This window comes from Dipteris shenzhenensis, chromosome 4, assembly GCF_047967505.1.
Source record: "Dipteris shenzhenensis isolate YYH24624 ecotype China chromosome 4, Dip_SZ_1.0, whole genome shotgun sequence".
Taxonomy (NCBI): domain Eukaryota; kingdom Viridiplantae; phylum Streptophyta; class Polypodiopsida; order Gleicheniales; family Dipteridaceae; genus Dipteris; species Dipteris shenzhenensis.
The window spans coordinates 53,242,594-53,260,321 of NC_141599.1; the positions used below are offsets into that span (position 1 = coordinate 53,242,594).

The 17,728-nt window shown below is 43.3% G+C and overlaps 1 protein-coding gene across 1 annotated transcript; it reads left to right on the forward strand.

Annotated features, from left to right (window-relative positions):
* The first annotated feature begins 535 nt into the window (after positions 1–535).
* On the forward strand, positions 536–15,485 carry LOC147903037 (F-box family protein). The gene is made up of 5 exons (XM_087374130.1): positions 536–1,491; positions 1,579–1,672; positions 1,781–1,911; positions 3,907–4,089; positions 15,057–15,485. Exons 1-5 carry the CDS (start codon positions 676–678, stop codon positions 15,225–15,227), a joined length of 1,395 nt encoding a protein of 464 aa, XP_087230256.1. The 5' UTR covers positions 536–675; the 3' UTR covers positions 15,228–15,485.
* The last annotated feature ends 2,243 nt before the right edge of the window (positions 15,486–17,728 follow it).

Genomic DNA, 17,728 nt, shown 5'->3' on the forward strand with positions numbered 1-17,728 from the left:
AAGCATCCATGTAATTAGCTACAACTACATGATCATAAAGTTGAGAGACTCTTAGCATATGGCAAACCAATTCGAAAAATTAAGTTTGCTCATAATGCAAGCATTAGCATTATGGAAAACCATCTTGTTTACATAAAATTTGCTTAAGGTGTGCTAAGTAATGGCCCTACTGGCTCTCCTCATGTGAACAAATCATGTCGTCTAGAGGCCTGTACTTGCATTGAAGGCACAAAAGTGGCCAAGTTAAGTCAAATCATAACCCCAAGTTTGTTGGAGACATGTCATACAAAAATACTACATCCTTCCTTAAGGGCATGGCCAAAACCAAAGACATTTATTCGTAATTAAGGTGAGGCTTGCATTCGATCGGCGGTAGTCGGGAGCCTGTCAAGCCAACCTGGGTCCTTTTCGGGGCGTGAAGGGCAGCTGCAAGCATAAGCGGGCTCGGGGCACTTGGGTTCATCATGGGCTTGGTTGGTATCTTTGGTGGTCCAAGTCTGAGCGTCTCCAAGAAGGGTTGGCCGTGTGGGTGGGATACTAAGGTTTAGTGTGAAATGGAAAAGCAGAATCTTCACCTCGTTCATCTTGTGTATATCTATCTAGATAGATATATATCTGCTCGAGTTTTGCCTATGGCGATAATTGCTTCACTGTCTTCTTCATAGCGTAGCTGCCATGGAGCAGCACACTTGGCCTCGTGCCTCCTCTGCTCACCCCTTCTCCTCCTTCCCCTCCTCCGATTATGGTACCTGTCCTCGTCGAACCGCCCACGATGCCTCTCCTGCCCCCTTTGCTCCTGCTCCCAGACGGCCCATTGCCATCCATCGGGAGCCCTTCGACTCCGACCGTAGACAGCATCAGTACGGCAGAGATCGTTGTCAACCTCAGCGGCCTCCTGGTGAGCCCGAGGAGCCTTTCTGCGATGATCGATCGCAGCACGAGGGCAGAGCTTCGAACTCGAGCGACGTCGCCAGCGGGGAGATAGAGCGAGAGAGGCATCTGCTGCACGAGCCTACCTCTGCTTTTCACAGTGGCCTCGAATTTTGGTCCCCTAGGAGATCGTCTCGTCGGGAGAATCTGGAGCCTTCCGGTCTTGAAAAGAGGTTTTGGTCCGAAGGTTGTCACTCTAAGAATAAACACAAATCCTCGACAGCCAATTTGTCGTCTGTTCCACGCACGGCAGCTGTCTTAGCCCCGATCCAGGATTGCGGTCCTAGTTTTGCTTCACTCCCAGATGATATCCTTCTCAGAATCGCTGGGTCTTTTTCATGGCCGAATTTATGGTCAGCAAGTAGGGTCTGTCGTTCTTGGAGTCAGGCCTTAGCTCCTCTCCGCGAGGCCATGCTTTTTGTGCACTGGGGAAAGAAGTTCAAACATGGCCGCGGGGGTGTGGCACGTAATCTCGATAAAGCTTTGGATTCCTTCCTGAAAGGAGCAGTGCGTGGTTGTGCAGCTGCTATGGTGGATGCTGGCCTTCTTTTGTGGGAAATGGTACCTATATTCTCCTCATGCTCTTTTATGTACAAGCGATTTGATGCTAGGAGCTGAACTGAGCTGAAAGAGCTAGAGGCTTTGCAGGGCAGAAGACAAGAAGGAATTTTTTGGTACAAGCAGGCCGCTGAGCTGGGTGATCCTGCCGGACAATGCAACCTTGGACTTGCATATTTGCAAGGTAACAGTAAGTCGGTGCTAACTCATCATGTAAGAAAAGGCTTTGTTTTTAATGCAACGAGCGGCAATTTATTGTTATAGTTTACCATAGTTCTTCCTTCGCAAACAGATCCAAGCAATCCATCTGAAGCAGTAAGATGGTTTCAACAAGCAGCACTAGCAGGACATGTACGTGCTCAGTACAGTTTGGCCCTCTGTTTGCAGCAGGGACGGGGGATGGAATGCAGCGCAATGAAAGCAGTATGTATTTTCAGTCTTTTGTATCTTCATCTTTGTGAACCAGCCAAGAATGGTCCCTTTTTTATGAAATATGTGATGCTGCAAGGAACTTTTTTTCTAAGGTGCCATCTAGGTAATACAGTTTTCTATTCATCAAATGCAATCTGAAGACATATTGGAATTTGAACTACCATTTCAAATCACAATAGCATCATAGCCAATACGTGCAACAACCAGTATGAGGCTGTGTTACACTTCTGACTTTCTGTGTCATGGACTCGGAGAAGATGTCCATTTCTAGGGAAGCCCACACAATCTTTCGGATTGGACTATGGGTACTTCTAGGCTCAGTTAAATTCTTCACAATGTAACAGCACTTATTATACTGTTTAAAGCAGGTTTATCAACCATAGTGCATAGGGGTGTGTCCTCCTAAGTACATTAGATTCTATCTTTTGGCTACTTTCCGGCTTTACACAAGCCATGAGGTCACGATTCATGTGCTGTGGTTGAGAGCGGGTGCTCACTGCGATGCTCTAGTTACAGGTTTCATGCCCTTCACCTCCAGAGTGCTGACTGAAACTTAGTACAAAGACCTTTGTATAAATGGATGCTCAAGTATGTGTTGGTATGCAGATTCATATGTGTGAGAGCATATGTTTATGCTGTGGTCTACACCCACTATTGGGCTCTGATAACATCGGTGGGGATGTGGGCATGTTCTTGCATTCATCTAGATATATATTCATCTTTTGAATGGCACAACATGTACTTGTTTTCAATGCCCTCTTTGTACCTTTGTTGCTGTTACTACATTGCATTCCATGTCTTCGTTTGGATACATGACATCAGAGCAGCATTTTCGGGGCTAGGTTTGTCTTTTATCTCTGCAATTTGGAGCAGAGATAGATCTTCGCTTGGAGCAGCTTCTGCAAAAAATTAATCGCTAGAAGTGGGACCAACTGCAATATTTTTATGTATTCTGGAAAAGGAGGCCCCGGTCCATAAGAATATGTAGGTGGATATGAGATGTGAAATATACAACAAGATATCCATGTGGCAAAATTCCAGACGAATCTTGGAAAAAGGTTCAGATTTGGATTTTGTTGCATAAGAAGTGTCTATCCTAATGATATCCATTGAAAGTTCTAGACCAGTATTGGAACTCTCCTAACGATTCTGGTTTTACAAGCCAACTAGTAGATTGCAATAACCTCTAAAGAGGCAGATTTGAAAAGTGTCAAAACCCCCTAAAAGTCTACGTTTCTCCTTTTCTTGCCATTTTTGAACTTTAGCTCTTTCTTGGTCAAAACTGCTTAGATGTTGGCAGGTACTCTACATCCTTCTGGTAATGCTAATTCGTAAGCACTTCTACAAAACTCTTAAGTAAATGAGCGGCCACTGAGTTAGGAAGCTCTAATGCTGGGCAAAACTGTGGCAGCAAAAAACCAGCAAGAAAGTGGAATGCAGGCAAGGGACCTAGGTTGTGATACCAGTGTTACATTCCCTATTTCATAGATGAAGGCTCCACAAAGTTTTACCACCGAGCCCAGCACTCGCCGATTGGCTTCTTCACTTGGTCCACAAGGGACCTTTCGATAAAGCCCTCTCATGGTGTAACATGCTTGGGCTTGTTGTTGGCTACGGTTGGTTAACACCCCTGAATTCTCCCTCAATTGCTTCATCCAAACAGGCAGACACAACATAAATATGTCCTTCCACTCAAATCCATGAAGATGGGAGTGTGAATCTCTCTCTCCCCCCCCCCCCCCCTCCCACGCATGCTCCTGCTCCCTGCATATAGAGAATTGCTAATACCAAGATTTCATCATTTGCAACATCCTGCCGCAGCTGAATAGGCATACACAGTCCATTGTGCTGATACACCCTGGTCCTTACTAATTATGTCTCCTGTCATGCAAAAATTTAAACTCCTATCAATTAGTTTTGGAGTTCAAGAGAGGGGGTGAAAAGGTTATTAAGTGGCTGAAGATATTTGGGTGAATGTTTGCCCAGGCTCGCTGGTACCAACGTGCTGCGGAAGGTGGCAGTGCTCGAGCAATGTATAATCTGGCTTTGTGTTACAAGAAAGGAGAGGGTATTAATGGAGACTTCCGAGAAGCCAGGAAGTGGATGAAACGAGCAGCACTTTCAGGGCATCGGAAAGCACAATTTGAGCATGGACTGACACTATTTGCAGTGAGTATGACTGAAGCTTTTGGAACCATTTTCACAAATTGATTATATCATGGATGTTTTGGGGATATAGCAGTTCACTTCTATTTATGAAACTCTAACGGCAGATTTATGTTATGATTGACACAAACTTTGATTTTCAGGTGTCGATTAATAATTGTTTTGTAAGTTTTACTTTTTTGTGCTGGCTTTTTATCTGAAAGTTTGTGTTTATGAAGAAACAGCCTTATACCAATCTATGCTTCTATGCATTATGAATTGTTCGCTTGAAACTAGGAAAATGAAAGGAAAGAAGAAGGGGAAGACAGCTTACAGCAGGGCCTCCTCTTGGGGAATATTTGCTGTATATAACACGAATAAGTGTATCACAATATCTTTGAGCAGATTTGCTCCATGGAGTGCTGCTGTTTGAGCTGATCCCCATGCTCTCCTGCTGCTTCACAAGGACCGCTTGTGCTGATATAGAATGGGGCTGCAAGGACGGCTGAGTGCTGCCTCAAACGACCTGACTTGACCCTGTTTATATATAGGTGGTGGGAATGGCCTGGATTAGCCTGATCCATAAGCTGCCTGATCCGCTCCCTTATACTAATCCATACCTGATATAAATGGCTGGTTCCTGGCTGATGATGCTGACAAGCTGGACAGTCCCTGGCTGACCAGGCTACTGGCCTGTTAGGTGCTGGCTCGTTTTTTGGTATTGTGGCTAGGTGGATGTCGAGGAAGAGAGCCCGCATCTGGATTCTGCTGTTGCAAAAGCTGTTGGATCAACCCTTCTTTTGCGAGTGCTTGGGGATTGGGTCCTCTTTGTCCTGTTGTTGCTTGAGGATAGGCTTTTGTTGGAGCCTCTGGGCAGTCTGCATCTGCATGAGTATTGCCATCATGCTCTAGAGGACTTAGGGACGATTGCAAAAGAGGGGCTGTCAGAAGAGCAGCAGCTCTGGGATGCTTACTATCTCTGAACACAACCAGAATTGATTCATGTGCATAAAATATGAAAAAAGCCCATTGGTGAGCAGAAATTTCATTTGGGTTCTAAGCCATCTGAACCAACTTATGGGGTACAAGGTGAGCTGATTCCTAAGTATCCTAGTGTTAAGGTTTCAAAGACTAATTCTTTTGGCAAGAGGTCTAAATCTGATGATAGACATCAAGATAATGATGAGGAGATACACATAATGGTGAGAGGAGAAAGAAGGGTCTCTGCTTTAGATGTGGTGAGAAATGGAGTGTGGACTCTGGAGCACAACAAGAATGCAAAGCTAAATCAGTCCCAGGCTAACTAAGTATCATTGTAGAGGTCCCGGAATCTGAGGATGAGTCTAGACTCTAAAGATGCAGAAGAGTTTCCTGACTGTGGGCAGGAAGTTCTAAGGGATGATGGGGCAGATGATGAGAATTATGTGTTCAACCCAAGGGGCCACAACCACTGTGAGCTGAGAGCTATGAATATCTTTAGGACCTGGAGTTTATTATCTTGCTCTCCACAGCTGGTACACAGTCCATTTGCAGCAGTGGGTACCATCTTGAGAGTTCCTTTGATTCTTGTGAACACTGCAGGGAAGCTGAGGGCAATGGGGCTGTGACTGATGAGGTTATGTCATGGGAGCCAGAATTGTACACTATCTGCCAATGCTTTGAAGGGTGTAAGCAGTCCTACCACCTTCAGGATCAAAGATTGAAACTGCACTATGTTGTGTTTTTAGGGGATGAGTTTGGGCATGTTCCTGGACTCATCTAGGTACATGCTGCGACTGTTGGTGAGAAGAAAGATGGTGCTTTTAGATTATGTGTTGACTGTAGGGAGCTCAATAGAATGACTATTAAATAGATTCCCTTTCCCTAGGGTGGATGACTTGTTGGATGAGCTAAAGGGATCTAAATACTACTCTAAGATAGACCTCATGTTAGGGTACAACCAAATAAGAATTAAAGAGGGCGTTAATATAAAACTTCTTTTAGCAGTGAGAGAGGACTTTTTGAACTCAAAGTGATGCCTTTTGGGCTCACTAATACCCTTACTATCTTCAAATATTTTATGAACTCAAATCTTGGCCCTTACTTCGCCAGGTTTGTATTGGTGTTCTTTGATGACATCCTCATATACAACAAGGAGTAAAGAGGAGCATCTGTAGCATGTTGCCAAAGTATTGGAGGTACTCAGGATGCAGCTTTATGCCAAGCCCTCCACGTGTTCTTTTATGGTGCTAAGGGTGGAATACCTAGGCCACAGTATCACTCTTGAAGGTATTTTAATGGATCCTTCTAAGATACTAGTAATTAAACAGTGGCCAATCCTTTCTACAACTCACACAGTTCTTGGCTTGACATCATTTTACATTAGATTCATCAAGCATTATGCCAAAAGAGCAGCTGCACTTACTGATTTGCTCAATATCGTATGGGATTCTTTTGCTCAATCAGACCTGAAGAGAGCCCTTACGACAACCCGATTCTTGAGATGTCCAGATTTTTCAAGGCCATTTCTGGTAGAGACAGATGCAAGCGGAAAAGGCATAGGAGCTGTCCTCAAACAAGGCCATGGAGTAATTGCTTATGAGAGCAGGAAATTGACTGATAAGAAGTATATCTTCCCAACCCATGGTGAGGAGACATCATACATGCTATCAAGAAATGGCATCACTACTTGGATGGTAGCCATTTTAAGGTAAGGACAGATTAAATGTCATTGAGGTTTTTTTAAATCTCAGAGTACCCCCACCCCTAGACAAAGGAGATTGTTGGAGTTTGTGCAAGTGTATGACTTTGATATTGAGTATAAAAGAGGGAAGAGAATGTGGGAGCTGATGTTCTATCTAGATCATGGTCATGTGAATGCCATGCAGTCTCCACTATTTATAAAGATTTGATTCCTGATATTCAAGAAGAGCATTTGGAGCATCTTGAATCTATTGCTATTTTAATGGCCCTTCAGGACCCCATTGCATGGACCATCCTTAGTATGCCCTGAAGAATGGGCTCCTATGGTATGTGGACAGAGTTTATTTGGTCCCCCGTGCCTCACCTCTACCGAGTTTTGTGGCAGTACATCAGAGAAAGGGACTCTAAGGAACCTACTTGACTCCTAGGAGCAGCTGCCAATACACAAGATTCCATAACCGACTCATGACTCTCATGGAGTCGATGGACAAAGAGAGTGAACCCAAACATAGAGCAGCTGATTTGTAGATCTGTTGAATTGCCACTGCTTCTACATTGATCACGATTTTCATGGAACTTCTTCAATGTAATTGGTTGATTAATAGTCACCATGCACCACGTAAGGCCAGGCAATGCATGCTTGGATGCCACGTTGTGAAAGTCCACCAAGCTCTCCTGGGTTTAGTCACCCATGAAGCTCACATATCCAACATTCCCCCATGAGCTGAAGAGGGGACTGAAAACAACTGTTGAAAAATAGTAGAAGACTCCTGAACAGAAAATGACGTCTGTCCAGAGCAAGCTCATAAATGAAAGACCAAATTAGAAAAAAAAGTGGCCATCCACAAAGGACAATGCCAAAAATCAGGTCACCCACACAAGGCAATATTGGTCTTCTGAAAAAACTGGCCATCCACACAGGACAAGGCTGCTGCCCACTTTCCTATTCCAGAGGGTAAGTGTACGGGTCTGCCCACTACAGCAGAGGGATGAAAAAACATTTTTGTGTGACAGCCCACTTTATTCCTGCCAAAACTACTTATACCTCCTCACAAGTGGCCAATCATTTTGTCGAGAACATATTCATGTTGCATTGTCTCCCACAAGAGATAGTAAGTGACAGGGATGCGAAGTTTATGAGTGATTTTTGGAAGGAGCTTTTCTTACAGTAGGGACAAAATTGGTGCCTAGCACAGCATTACCATCCCCAATCAGAAAGGGTCAATAAATGGGTGGAAGAGTACTTGAGGCACTTTTGCTTGTGACACAAACGTCCTAGGATAGATGGTTGTGCCTGGCAGAATTCTGTTATAACTCTACTACTATTGGCATGTCTCCATTTGAGGCTTTGTATGGATGACAGGTTCAATTACCTTCAATTAGAGATCAAATCCTTCTTAATCAGCATGCGTAGGAGCGTGGAAAGTGATGTCAGCATCCAAGGAACCCACAATCACAGTACGGACAGCCTAGTACATCTGTACGGATCTGTGCGGAGGGATGCAGGTGGCTGTATGGAGCAGTAGCAGTGGTTTTGGAGCAGGGTCAGGGTCAGGTCCAGGAAGGAGCAGGAGCTGCATGGCGACTAACTGGAGCAGAGATCTGGGTCAGAAAAGGGCCTGGAAACAGCCTGGGCCATTGGCAGACTGTCATGTGGCCAGATGGGACTGTTTTGGAGGCTGGAACTACAGGGACAGGTCAGTTTGACAGACTAAGTCTGTGGTTGGCCGGGTCGGCTAATTTGGCTGATCCAGTCGGCTATTTTTTTGGGGCTCTTGGCCCCTACAAAAGGGGAGCCTAGAGGGCTCACTTCTCATCCATTTGATTATCCATTGGAGGAGCCACTTCAGGAGCAGGCTGGAGCAGCACTTGGGTGATGCATCAACCAGGAGGACCAGTGCTGCAGATAAAGAGCTTGGTCTGGTTAGGTTAGAGAGAGGGGTGAAAGGGTAGAGGGGAGGTAGTGAAGGAGAGGTAGCAATAAGGCAATAGGGTCAGATGTCACTTCATACAAATGATTAGGGGTTGACTTTTATTGTCCTGACCCCCCCCCTTTCCTTCTATCGTCCTATTGATTTCCACTCTTTTTTTCCCTCCAATTTCCCCCCTAATTCCCCGCTATTTTAACACCTAATTACAGTAAGGTAGTGCTTGACCTGGCAGCTTGACCTCCTTGCTACTCTGAAATGCAGCCAAATGGTGAGGCCCAGGCTCCCCCTCCTTGCTGTCCTGATAGCCAACCAAGTATAGAACTCAACTGGGTAAGTTAGGCATAGGTCTAGTTAGGTTAGCAGTTAGTTAGGTTGCGGTTTAGGGTAGGTTAATCTAACTAAGGTTAGGTTAAGAGACTAACTAGTCGTAGTCTAACCATCCTAACAGTCAGTGTCCTATCAGTCCGAGGTGACTTAGGGACCCCCCCCTAAAACAAAAAAAAAAGTTTCGAGTTTTTTTGCCAGGCTATTCCTCCACCCCCCTCTTTTTCAGCCGTAACTGGCTCTATTTCTGCTTCTCATCACCTCCAGTTTCTGGATTTTCTTGCATGTAGTGCAGCCTTTCTTGCATGAGACCTTTCAGGAGCGCGGCTGTTAGGATGGCTCCTAGGCACGCACCTTGTGTTGATGAGACGATTCATGCGGGTGACGAGGTTGCTCAGCAGGAGCAAGTGCCAGCTACTGAGGTTACTGGAGGGATAGTGGCCACTATTCATCCTACTTCTACAGCAGCCATGGATGCACAGTTTTTGGATTGCTTCTATGCTTCTCGGTGCTTTCCACCAGATGAGATAGTAGCTTACCATGGCCATGGCTATGCAGGATATCGCTCTTGCCCAGATGGGACATCAGATTGGTTAGCAGACCACATCTGGCATTGCTATGCAGGACAAGGGTAAGCAGCCTGCACCCTAGCATGGGGATCAGTCAGATAGCCATGATGAGTTTTCGGGCCCACGCAGAGGGTTTATGGCTGATGCACATCATGCCTTTGAGCACCCATTTTCTGGGTTTATGGCTGATGCACGGCGTGCCTATGAGCACCTGTTTTCTGGTTCCTTGCATGTACCCCAGCATGGGGATTATATTGATTTGGGTGATGCCTTTTCTATGCTGCATAGCACTTTCTTGACGGATGCCAGGCCACCTTTTGTCTCACAGTTTTATGCTTCTACCAGGCTGAGCAGTCTATTCTGGGCTGACCTATGGGTATGCATCTGTCCATTACTGCACCTGTGAGAATATGCCTGGATCTGGTTTTGGGTCGCAGGGCAGCTAGGGGAGAAGTCAGTCCTCTTCTCAGGCTTTTGCTGCGCCATCTTTTCAAGGGGATGCCTTTGGGAGGCAGACTCAGCCAGGGGTGCATGCTTTTATGGCTTCGATAGTGAATACTTTTAGTCAAACACAACCCGTGCATCAGGCGGGTGGTTTTACTATGCAACAGAGTGCTTGAAATGGACAGCAAGTATGCTTTTAGATGCCTTACGCTTTTACGGGGCTTTGCCTGAGGATGTGTGTGCTGAGATGCCTTTTTCTCAGTATGTGAGTCTTAAGCGTGAGGATGCCCAATATTCTGATGGGTACAACCAGAATTATGCAGCCAAGGACGTGAAGGATAAGCTTTCAATGCACAAGTTTAAAGGAGACACTCGCACTCCCAATGAGTTGGAGGAGTGGCTCACGAAGCTGGAAGACTATTTTCGCTTCTACCCCAAGACTGATGAGGATCACATCATTTTTGTAGGTGTGCATGTTCAGGATTATGCGCACACCTGGTGGCGGTACATGAGGGACTCACCTTAAAAACCTATGCATTATCTCAGACCGGACTCTTGGTCCAAGAGTACTTGCAGCGCCTCTGGCGGCTCTCATTGTTTGTGCATGACATTTCTGAGAAAGGCAAGTTGCTGCGTTTTATTATGGGACTGCATCCCGGCTGAGAAGAAGCCTAAGTTGGGTGATTGGAATGATAAGAAATATGCAGCAGCACCCTTTCCACGGTTTCCTAATGTTTCATACAGGCCATCAGATGCCAAGCCAGGAGCCAAGCCTAGTGCTGGAAAGCAGTATACCAAGCCATAATGGATAGTAGGAAGAAAGCAAACTTGTGCTTTAAGTGTGGGGAGAGATGGACCTCTGAGCATCGGGATGTGTGTAAGATGCAGTTTCAGCTGGCTAGCGAGATGAAGAGGGACAGTGCCATCTATGCATTGAATGTGTTAGTATCTCAGGAGGGTAGCATTGCCCATGTTGAGGATTGTGATATGCAGAAATCGCTCTCACAATTTGCAGATGTGTTTGTTGATATGCCTTCACAGTTGCCCTCAAGGAAAGATGTTGATCATGCCATAGTCCTAGAACTTGGCAGTAAGCCAAATTGATAAGGCCCCTTACCGTCTCTCTAAGGTAGAATGGGATGAAGTGGCAACATAGGTGCGAGAATTTCTTGAGAAGAAATTTATCTCTTATAGCACTTCTCCTTTTGCATCCCCAGTACTCCTGGTAAAGAAGAAAGACAGTTTATATGGCATGTGCATTGATTTACAGACACTTGAATAAGGACTATCCCCGAGATAGATGACCTGTTGGATGAACTCAAGAATGCTCATTCACTAAGATTGATTTGAGGTCAAGCTACCATCAAATCAGAATGAAAGAACGAAATGAGCACAAGACAGCCTTTCGCACAAAGAGAGGTTTATATGAGTTCAAAGTGATTAACCAATGCAGCAGCTACTTTCCAGGCACTCATGAACAAGATTTTTCAGCCTCTTCTTTACAAATGTGTGTTGGTATTTTTTGATGACATCCTTATTTACTGCAAGGATAAGAAGGAGCCCATCAAACAAGTCAAGCAGGTGTTGGAAATTTTGAGGTTTCATCAGCTTTATGCTAAAGCCAGCTGGTGCACTTTCATGGCAGAAGAGGTTGAGTATCTTAGTCATATTGTGAGCAGGGATGGAATTCGGATGGATCCAGCGAAGGTCATCTCTCTCTCTCTCTCTCTCTCTCTCTCGCTCTTGCTCTCGCTCTCTCGCATGGGGTCTTGCTTCTTTTTATAAGAGATTTATTAGACATTTTGCCAAGAGGGCAGCCCCTCTCACTAATTTGTTGAAAAAGGATGCCTTCAAGTGGTTGGAAGAAGCACAATTCAGTTTTGAGGACCTCAAAGATGCCTTGACTAATGCACCTGTACTTGTATGCCCTGATTTCTCACGGCCCTTCATTGTAGAGACAGATGCAAGTGGCAAAGGCTTGGGGACTGTTCTAAGACAAGAGCATGGAGTTATGCAGCGCAATTTATCCATGAAGCAGAAGAGGTGGTTGGCTGCAGTTCAGTCCTACGATTTTGGCCTTTAAGTACAGGAAGGGGAAAGAAATTGTGGTTGCCGATGCTTTGTCTAGAATGTGGGCTTGCAGTTTGTCTGCCTTTTCCTCCATCTATCAAGAGTGGATTCATGGGATTCAAGAAGAATAGATGCAAAATTCAAAGGCAGCTCCCATATTTTTGGAGTTACAAGGTCCTACAAGCCAAGGGCATGCTGAATTTAAGCTGCATAATGGGCTGTTGTACAGCAAGGACAGAATTTATCTTGTGCCAGATTCAAAGTATAAACCGCTTGTTTTGCAGGAAATGCATTCATCTCCTATGGTAGGACATGTGGGTATCACTAAGACATATAAAAAGATCAAACAGAGTTTTTTCTGGAATGGCATGTGGTGGAATGTGGTTAAATATGTCTCTAAAGGCTTGCCTTGTTAAGAGAATAAGGTGGACAGCCAGCTACACCGCAGGTCTCTTACAGCCATTGCCTTTTCTAGAAGGAAAATGGACTCACATAGCTAATGGATTTCATCACAAGGTTGCCTTCTATAGAGAGGGGATGGGATAGCATAATGCGGTGGTGGATAGAATGACAAAACATACCCACTCATATCATAGGTTGCTTGGCAATTTATTGAGCATGTTTTTAAGCATCCTGGCTTCCCTCAAGAAATCGTTAGTGACAGAGATGCAAAATTTATGTCACTTTGGTAGGAGTTATTCACAGTAGCCTCACACCTAGCACTGCTTACCACCCTGAGACGGATGGACAGCCAAAGAGGGTGAACAAATGGGTGGAGGAATACTTGAGGCACTTTTGTCATACAGAGAAGTCATGGCTCTTGCTGAATTTTGTTACTACAGTACTAAGCGCCTTTCTTTTGGCATGAGCCCTTTTGAAGTAATGTATGGATGCACGGTGGGCCCAAGCCAAGAAGAAGAAGTATGCGGATGAACGCAGGAGGTATCTATCTTTTGAAGGAGATTATGTACAGTTACGCCTGCAGGAGGTATCTATCTTTTGAAGGAGATTATGTACAGTTACGCCTCCATAAGAACCGTTATGTCTCGTTGAAAGGTAACACCAACACAAAGCTTTCTCACAGGTATTACGGTCCCTACAAGATCATCTGCAAAGTTGGAGAGGTGGCATATGAGTTGGAGCTACCCAGTACCTCCAAGATTTATAATGTTTTCCATGTGTCCTTGTTGAAGCTGCATGTAGGAGGACATGTCCAAGTTCTTCCTCAGCTACGTCACAGAGATAGGAGAACAACTGTTGTTTATGTACATGGGTTCACATCTAGATAGCACTCTGCTACTAGAGGGTGACATAGTGGACATTGCTTTTGTATTGCATCCGTTGTGGACGGAAGTATAAATTTGTTGGTTTTTCATCTCTCTTGTGCATTGTCCATTTTCTCTCTTGACTAATTGGAGAAAATATTTGTGGAATGTGAAGATTTGTAATTTTTCCCTAATGAAGTGAGTATGTTTGTCGATCTTGGAGTCCATACTTCTCCAATTGTTTAAGAGGGCCTAAAAATATGTGGTGAGGTAGATCATTCATGACAAGAAGAAGATTGCTTATGGGGCGTGGGGTTAATTAGTTGACTAATTATTCACTCAAGGCTGACTGTGTGACAAAAATGTTTCTAGACGTAAGTTATGTGTGACATTAGAAGTATCACAGAGGGGGAGGGGACTGGGTGAGCTAACTGTTTGCTTAAGGCCTATTTGAGACGATCAGAGGACATGGCCTATAGACGAGATGCCTACGGGCTATGACACACATCAACGAGCAAGTGAACCTTGTAGATATAGCATAGCGTGGTAGTTATGTGAAGACGGTGGCTGTGCTTTTATTGAGCATCCATATCCTAACATTGTTTTGGAATTTGTATGAGTTGATGACTTATTCCAATGAGGCACTTTGTAATTGGCTTATGGTGACATGAAATACCATGGTTGTTGGTTAAGGCTTGTTCCTTTTACCCTTTTTTGTTGTAGAGGGGACTCTTGAACATAGCATAACACAGAATACTTTTGATGTAACAACACATTTCACATTCTACACCTAACCACATGCTATTATTTTACTTGTTTTACTAATCTTATTTACTTTACTCATTTTACTTACATAAGTTGTGTTACTTTGTTGAGTAAGCATGAGCATCTTTATTTTACAACTACTTTATCATCGCTTTATGTGACCTTGTCATCAATTAAACATCTGAAATAAAGCACAGCTTGGAGAACACGAGTTAGGGTGGCAGATACCGCTCATGGTGACTGCACAATTCATTCATTTCACTTTCTGTCTATAAGTTAGATGATCTATCAGCTTATGGATACAGATTGAATGTTGCTCCTGATCGACTAAAAGATGATGCTGGTGGCTATGTTACGATGACTGTTTGCTGATACGTATGACAAAGCTAAGGGCTTTCAGTATTTAATGTTGTGGGGAACTTGTAATGGTGGAAACCTGCATTGTTTACTAGATGAGTCTGGCATGTTTCTGAAGGTATATAGTCTAACATATATGTTTTTCAGGGCCTTGACATTATGAGACATAAAAGCTACGTATTTCTAGCTAAGATACTTAAAATTTGATTTTTTCTTTTGAGCTTGAAGATCTGTATAATTTGACTTCTGGGTGGCTTGGTTGTCAATTGTGAAGATCCTTCTCCTTATGCCAACTCCCCAACTCCCCCCCCCCTCCTCTCTTTCCCTCCCCCCCTCCCGCCACGAACACTGCCTGGTTCCTTTTTTGTTTCACTCAAGGGGGCAGGCCACACTGAGTGATTTGTGAGTCTCTCTTTTCTGTCCTTTTGATTGAAGGAGTTAAAGAGGACATTGGTTTTGTTTGCTCCAGCAGACTTGGCATGGTGATTTTCAACTGTAGTTTTGCCTTTACTGGTTAGTTAGCTTCTTGATGGTACTTTGGATAGATTTTCTGGCTGGATAATGTTATTGTATTGATTTTGCAGGAAAGTGATGGGGGCCTTGCCCTAGTATTTCTTGAATTGGCAACACGTGCTGGTGAAACAGCTGCCACTCATTTACGGGATGCACTTCTTGAGCAACTATCTCCAAAGTTGCGTGCTCATGCCATTACTTGTGCTGACAAGTGGCAAGCAAAATGGAATCCACGCACTTGAGAACTTATGGGATCATGATGCTCTTGTAATATATATTCAGTGGGACTTATAACAACGTCCCAAATGTATTTTAAAAATAGAAGGATATGGCATGAAGCGCATGGGCGCATGCTGGCTATTGAAATGTATCAAGGCATTGAATTTTCAGGTCGTTTGGCCACCAACTTAGTACTTGGTAATATTTACATAAGTCATGATGTGAAGAAAGCTGGCATGTTTTGAGAATATGCAGTTTGTGCACCTTCTTTTAACCTATGAAATGAGACGGTCAGCTTGTCATCCAGTTATTTCCCCTCTGTTAAGATATTCTTTGCAGCCTATGGTATGTTACCAATACCCCTTCCATCTGCTACACAACATATGCGAGGAATGCAATGTGCTTGTAGATTTTAGGGGTCTTAAAAAAAGAAAAGACGAAGAGAAAAGGATAGATTAAAAGGAAGTGCAAGGGTGCACCTGTTGCTATCAGCGTAGGACTATGGAATTCTTTCAATTAGCAGATGCAGGTATTGAGCATAAAGGTTTGTGATGAGCTCGATCACTAGGCTTTTGGGTTGACTATATGGATAGTGAAGCTGGGAAAGGGAGATGAGTGTATATATCGATGAAATCTCGTGTCGTATGAACATACTTTCGCAAGCTAGCAGAAATGAAGGTTGATAGGGTTGCTGCATTATTTGTAGCTTACCATTATCGATGTCAAACTCAGTTAATATCTGCAGCAAAAACTGTAAAAGTAAACTTAATTCAACTAGTATAGGTAGTGAAGAGGCTCTGTTGCTCTTTAACATAGTCTTCCTAGGCTTTTGTTAGTGGTAACCATTTCCTTTGCTTGGATAGAATTTGATATTGAGAAAATCACCAATTTAAGGTCGCTTGTCCTGCCTTCTTATCAGCTGTATAGTGAGACAGTTGGAGATTTGTGTCTCTTGCTCCTATTATATTCTAGGGAGCCTTGTGTTGAAGTAATCTACATATTTCAATCTTAACTGTAACTAGTTTAATGCATGCTCAAATGTTTCTTTGTATAAGTTTAGATATCTCGAATATCATTGCTGATAGCTGTGAGCAATGGAATTCTAACTGCATACTTTTTTTTTCAAAGATTTAACTGCACATACTCTAAAGTTCATGTCTTGTTAAATCCTTGGCTGCACGTGGTTTATAAGTAGCTAGAGCTAGGTTCGGTTGACAGCTAAGGAATACCATTTGCAATAGTGGTTGGAAGGATAAGTGCATTCAGGCTATATTTAGCTATGGCATAGGTCATATACGTATTGACATGAGGGTTGGGCCATGGGCATTCAATTATACATACTTTGATTGTGGATCTTGACCATAGCATGGTAGGTCGGCAAGCTAGTTCAACGCTTCCATAGTGATTGGGGCACTCGTGGTATGGGACAGAGATGTCAGGAATTGACATAATTTTGATGCTAGTGACTTATTTGAAGGGCCTTGAAAATGGTCTTCTTGTGTGGGTAGACATAATTTGATGAAACTATGCAATAGCGAATTGAGTAAGTATAACTACGAATAGTAAAGTCTTTGGATAAAAGTTAGACTGGGCTCTCATGATATAAAAAAGTTGTTAAAAGATAAGAAAGTTTTAGGAGGACATGTCTCCTCACGGAGATGTGCCATTTGAGACTTATGTATGTCCCTTTGAAAACCACCAAAATAAGAAAGTATGTTTAGTATGTTTCTTGGGAAGAAGTTAATCAATGAGCAACATCAGCATCTTGCATATGGGGCGATTCATGGTGATCTAATTAGGATTACGATTATAAAGAGGAATGATTTTTTTTTTTGAATATGAGTGTTTTCAAGTGTGGATAAATCTAATATATGTTTTATCATTGCCTTGTGAATTACTAATTTGATGCAAGACTCAATTATTGACGTATATTGGTGTATTTAATTCAACATGTTTTATCTTTTGAGATTTTGGAAGTCATAACTTATAAGGCTTGTGTTGCTAAGAGGAATCAATATTATACGTATATCTGCTTCCAAATTTTTGTCTTTTGGTACAAAATAAAATATTCTTTGGAAGTAGATTGCTATATTATTAGCAAACTACTTTGAGATTGATATTTGTAAGTCATGAATAAAGACCATAGTGTGACATGATGAACAACTTTTCATACACGAAGATATCGTATATAAAATAATCAATACAACACATTTATGATCGTTATCAACTATGCTACATGGGAATAAATTTACAATACATTTCAAGCTGTGCATGCACCAAAAATTGGACAATACAGTGAGAATCTAGCCCATGAGATAACCTCTTCCTCACAAGGAAGATAGAAATATCTATTCTCCATAGATAGCTTGGCATATGATGGATGGATGGCTAGATCCAATGCCTATCCGAATGCCTTTAGCCTAGCAGACTACTGTCCAGCAAGCTGAATAGGCTCCTTTGTAGCGCACTTTGTAATTTCACCCACACAAATGGGGATTTGCTGTGTACGTAATACCACATAGTC

What these genes read in the sequence shown, in the direction of transcription:
- LOC147903037 (XM_087374130.1), top strand. Translation starts at nt 676, where the DNA reads ATGGAGCAGCACACTTGGCCTCGTGCCTCCTCTGCTCACCCCTTCTCC. An exon ending in AATGCAGCGCAATGAAAGCA is followed by an intron (nt 1,912 to 3,906) that starts GTATGTATTTTC and finishes ATGTTTGCCCAG; the next exon opens with GCTCGCTGGTACCAACGTGC. An exon ending in ATGGACTGACACTATTTGCA is followed by an intron (nt 4,090 to 15,056) that starts GTGAGTATGACT and finishes TTGATTTTGCAG; the next exon opens with GAAAGTGATGGGGGCCTTGC.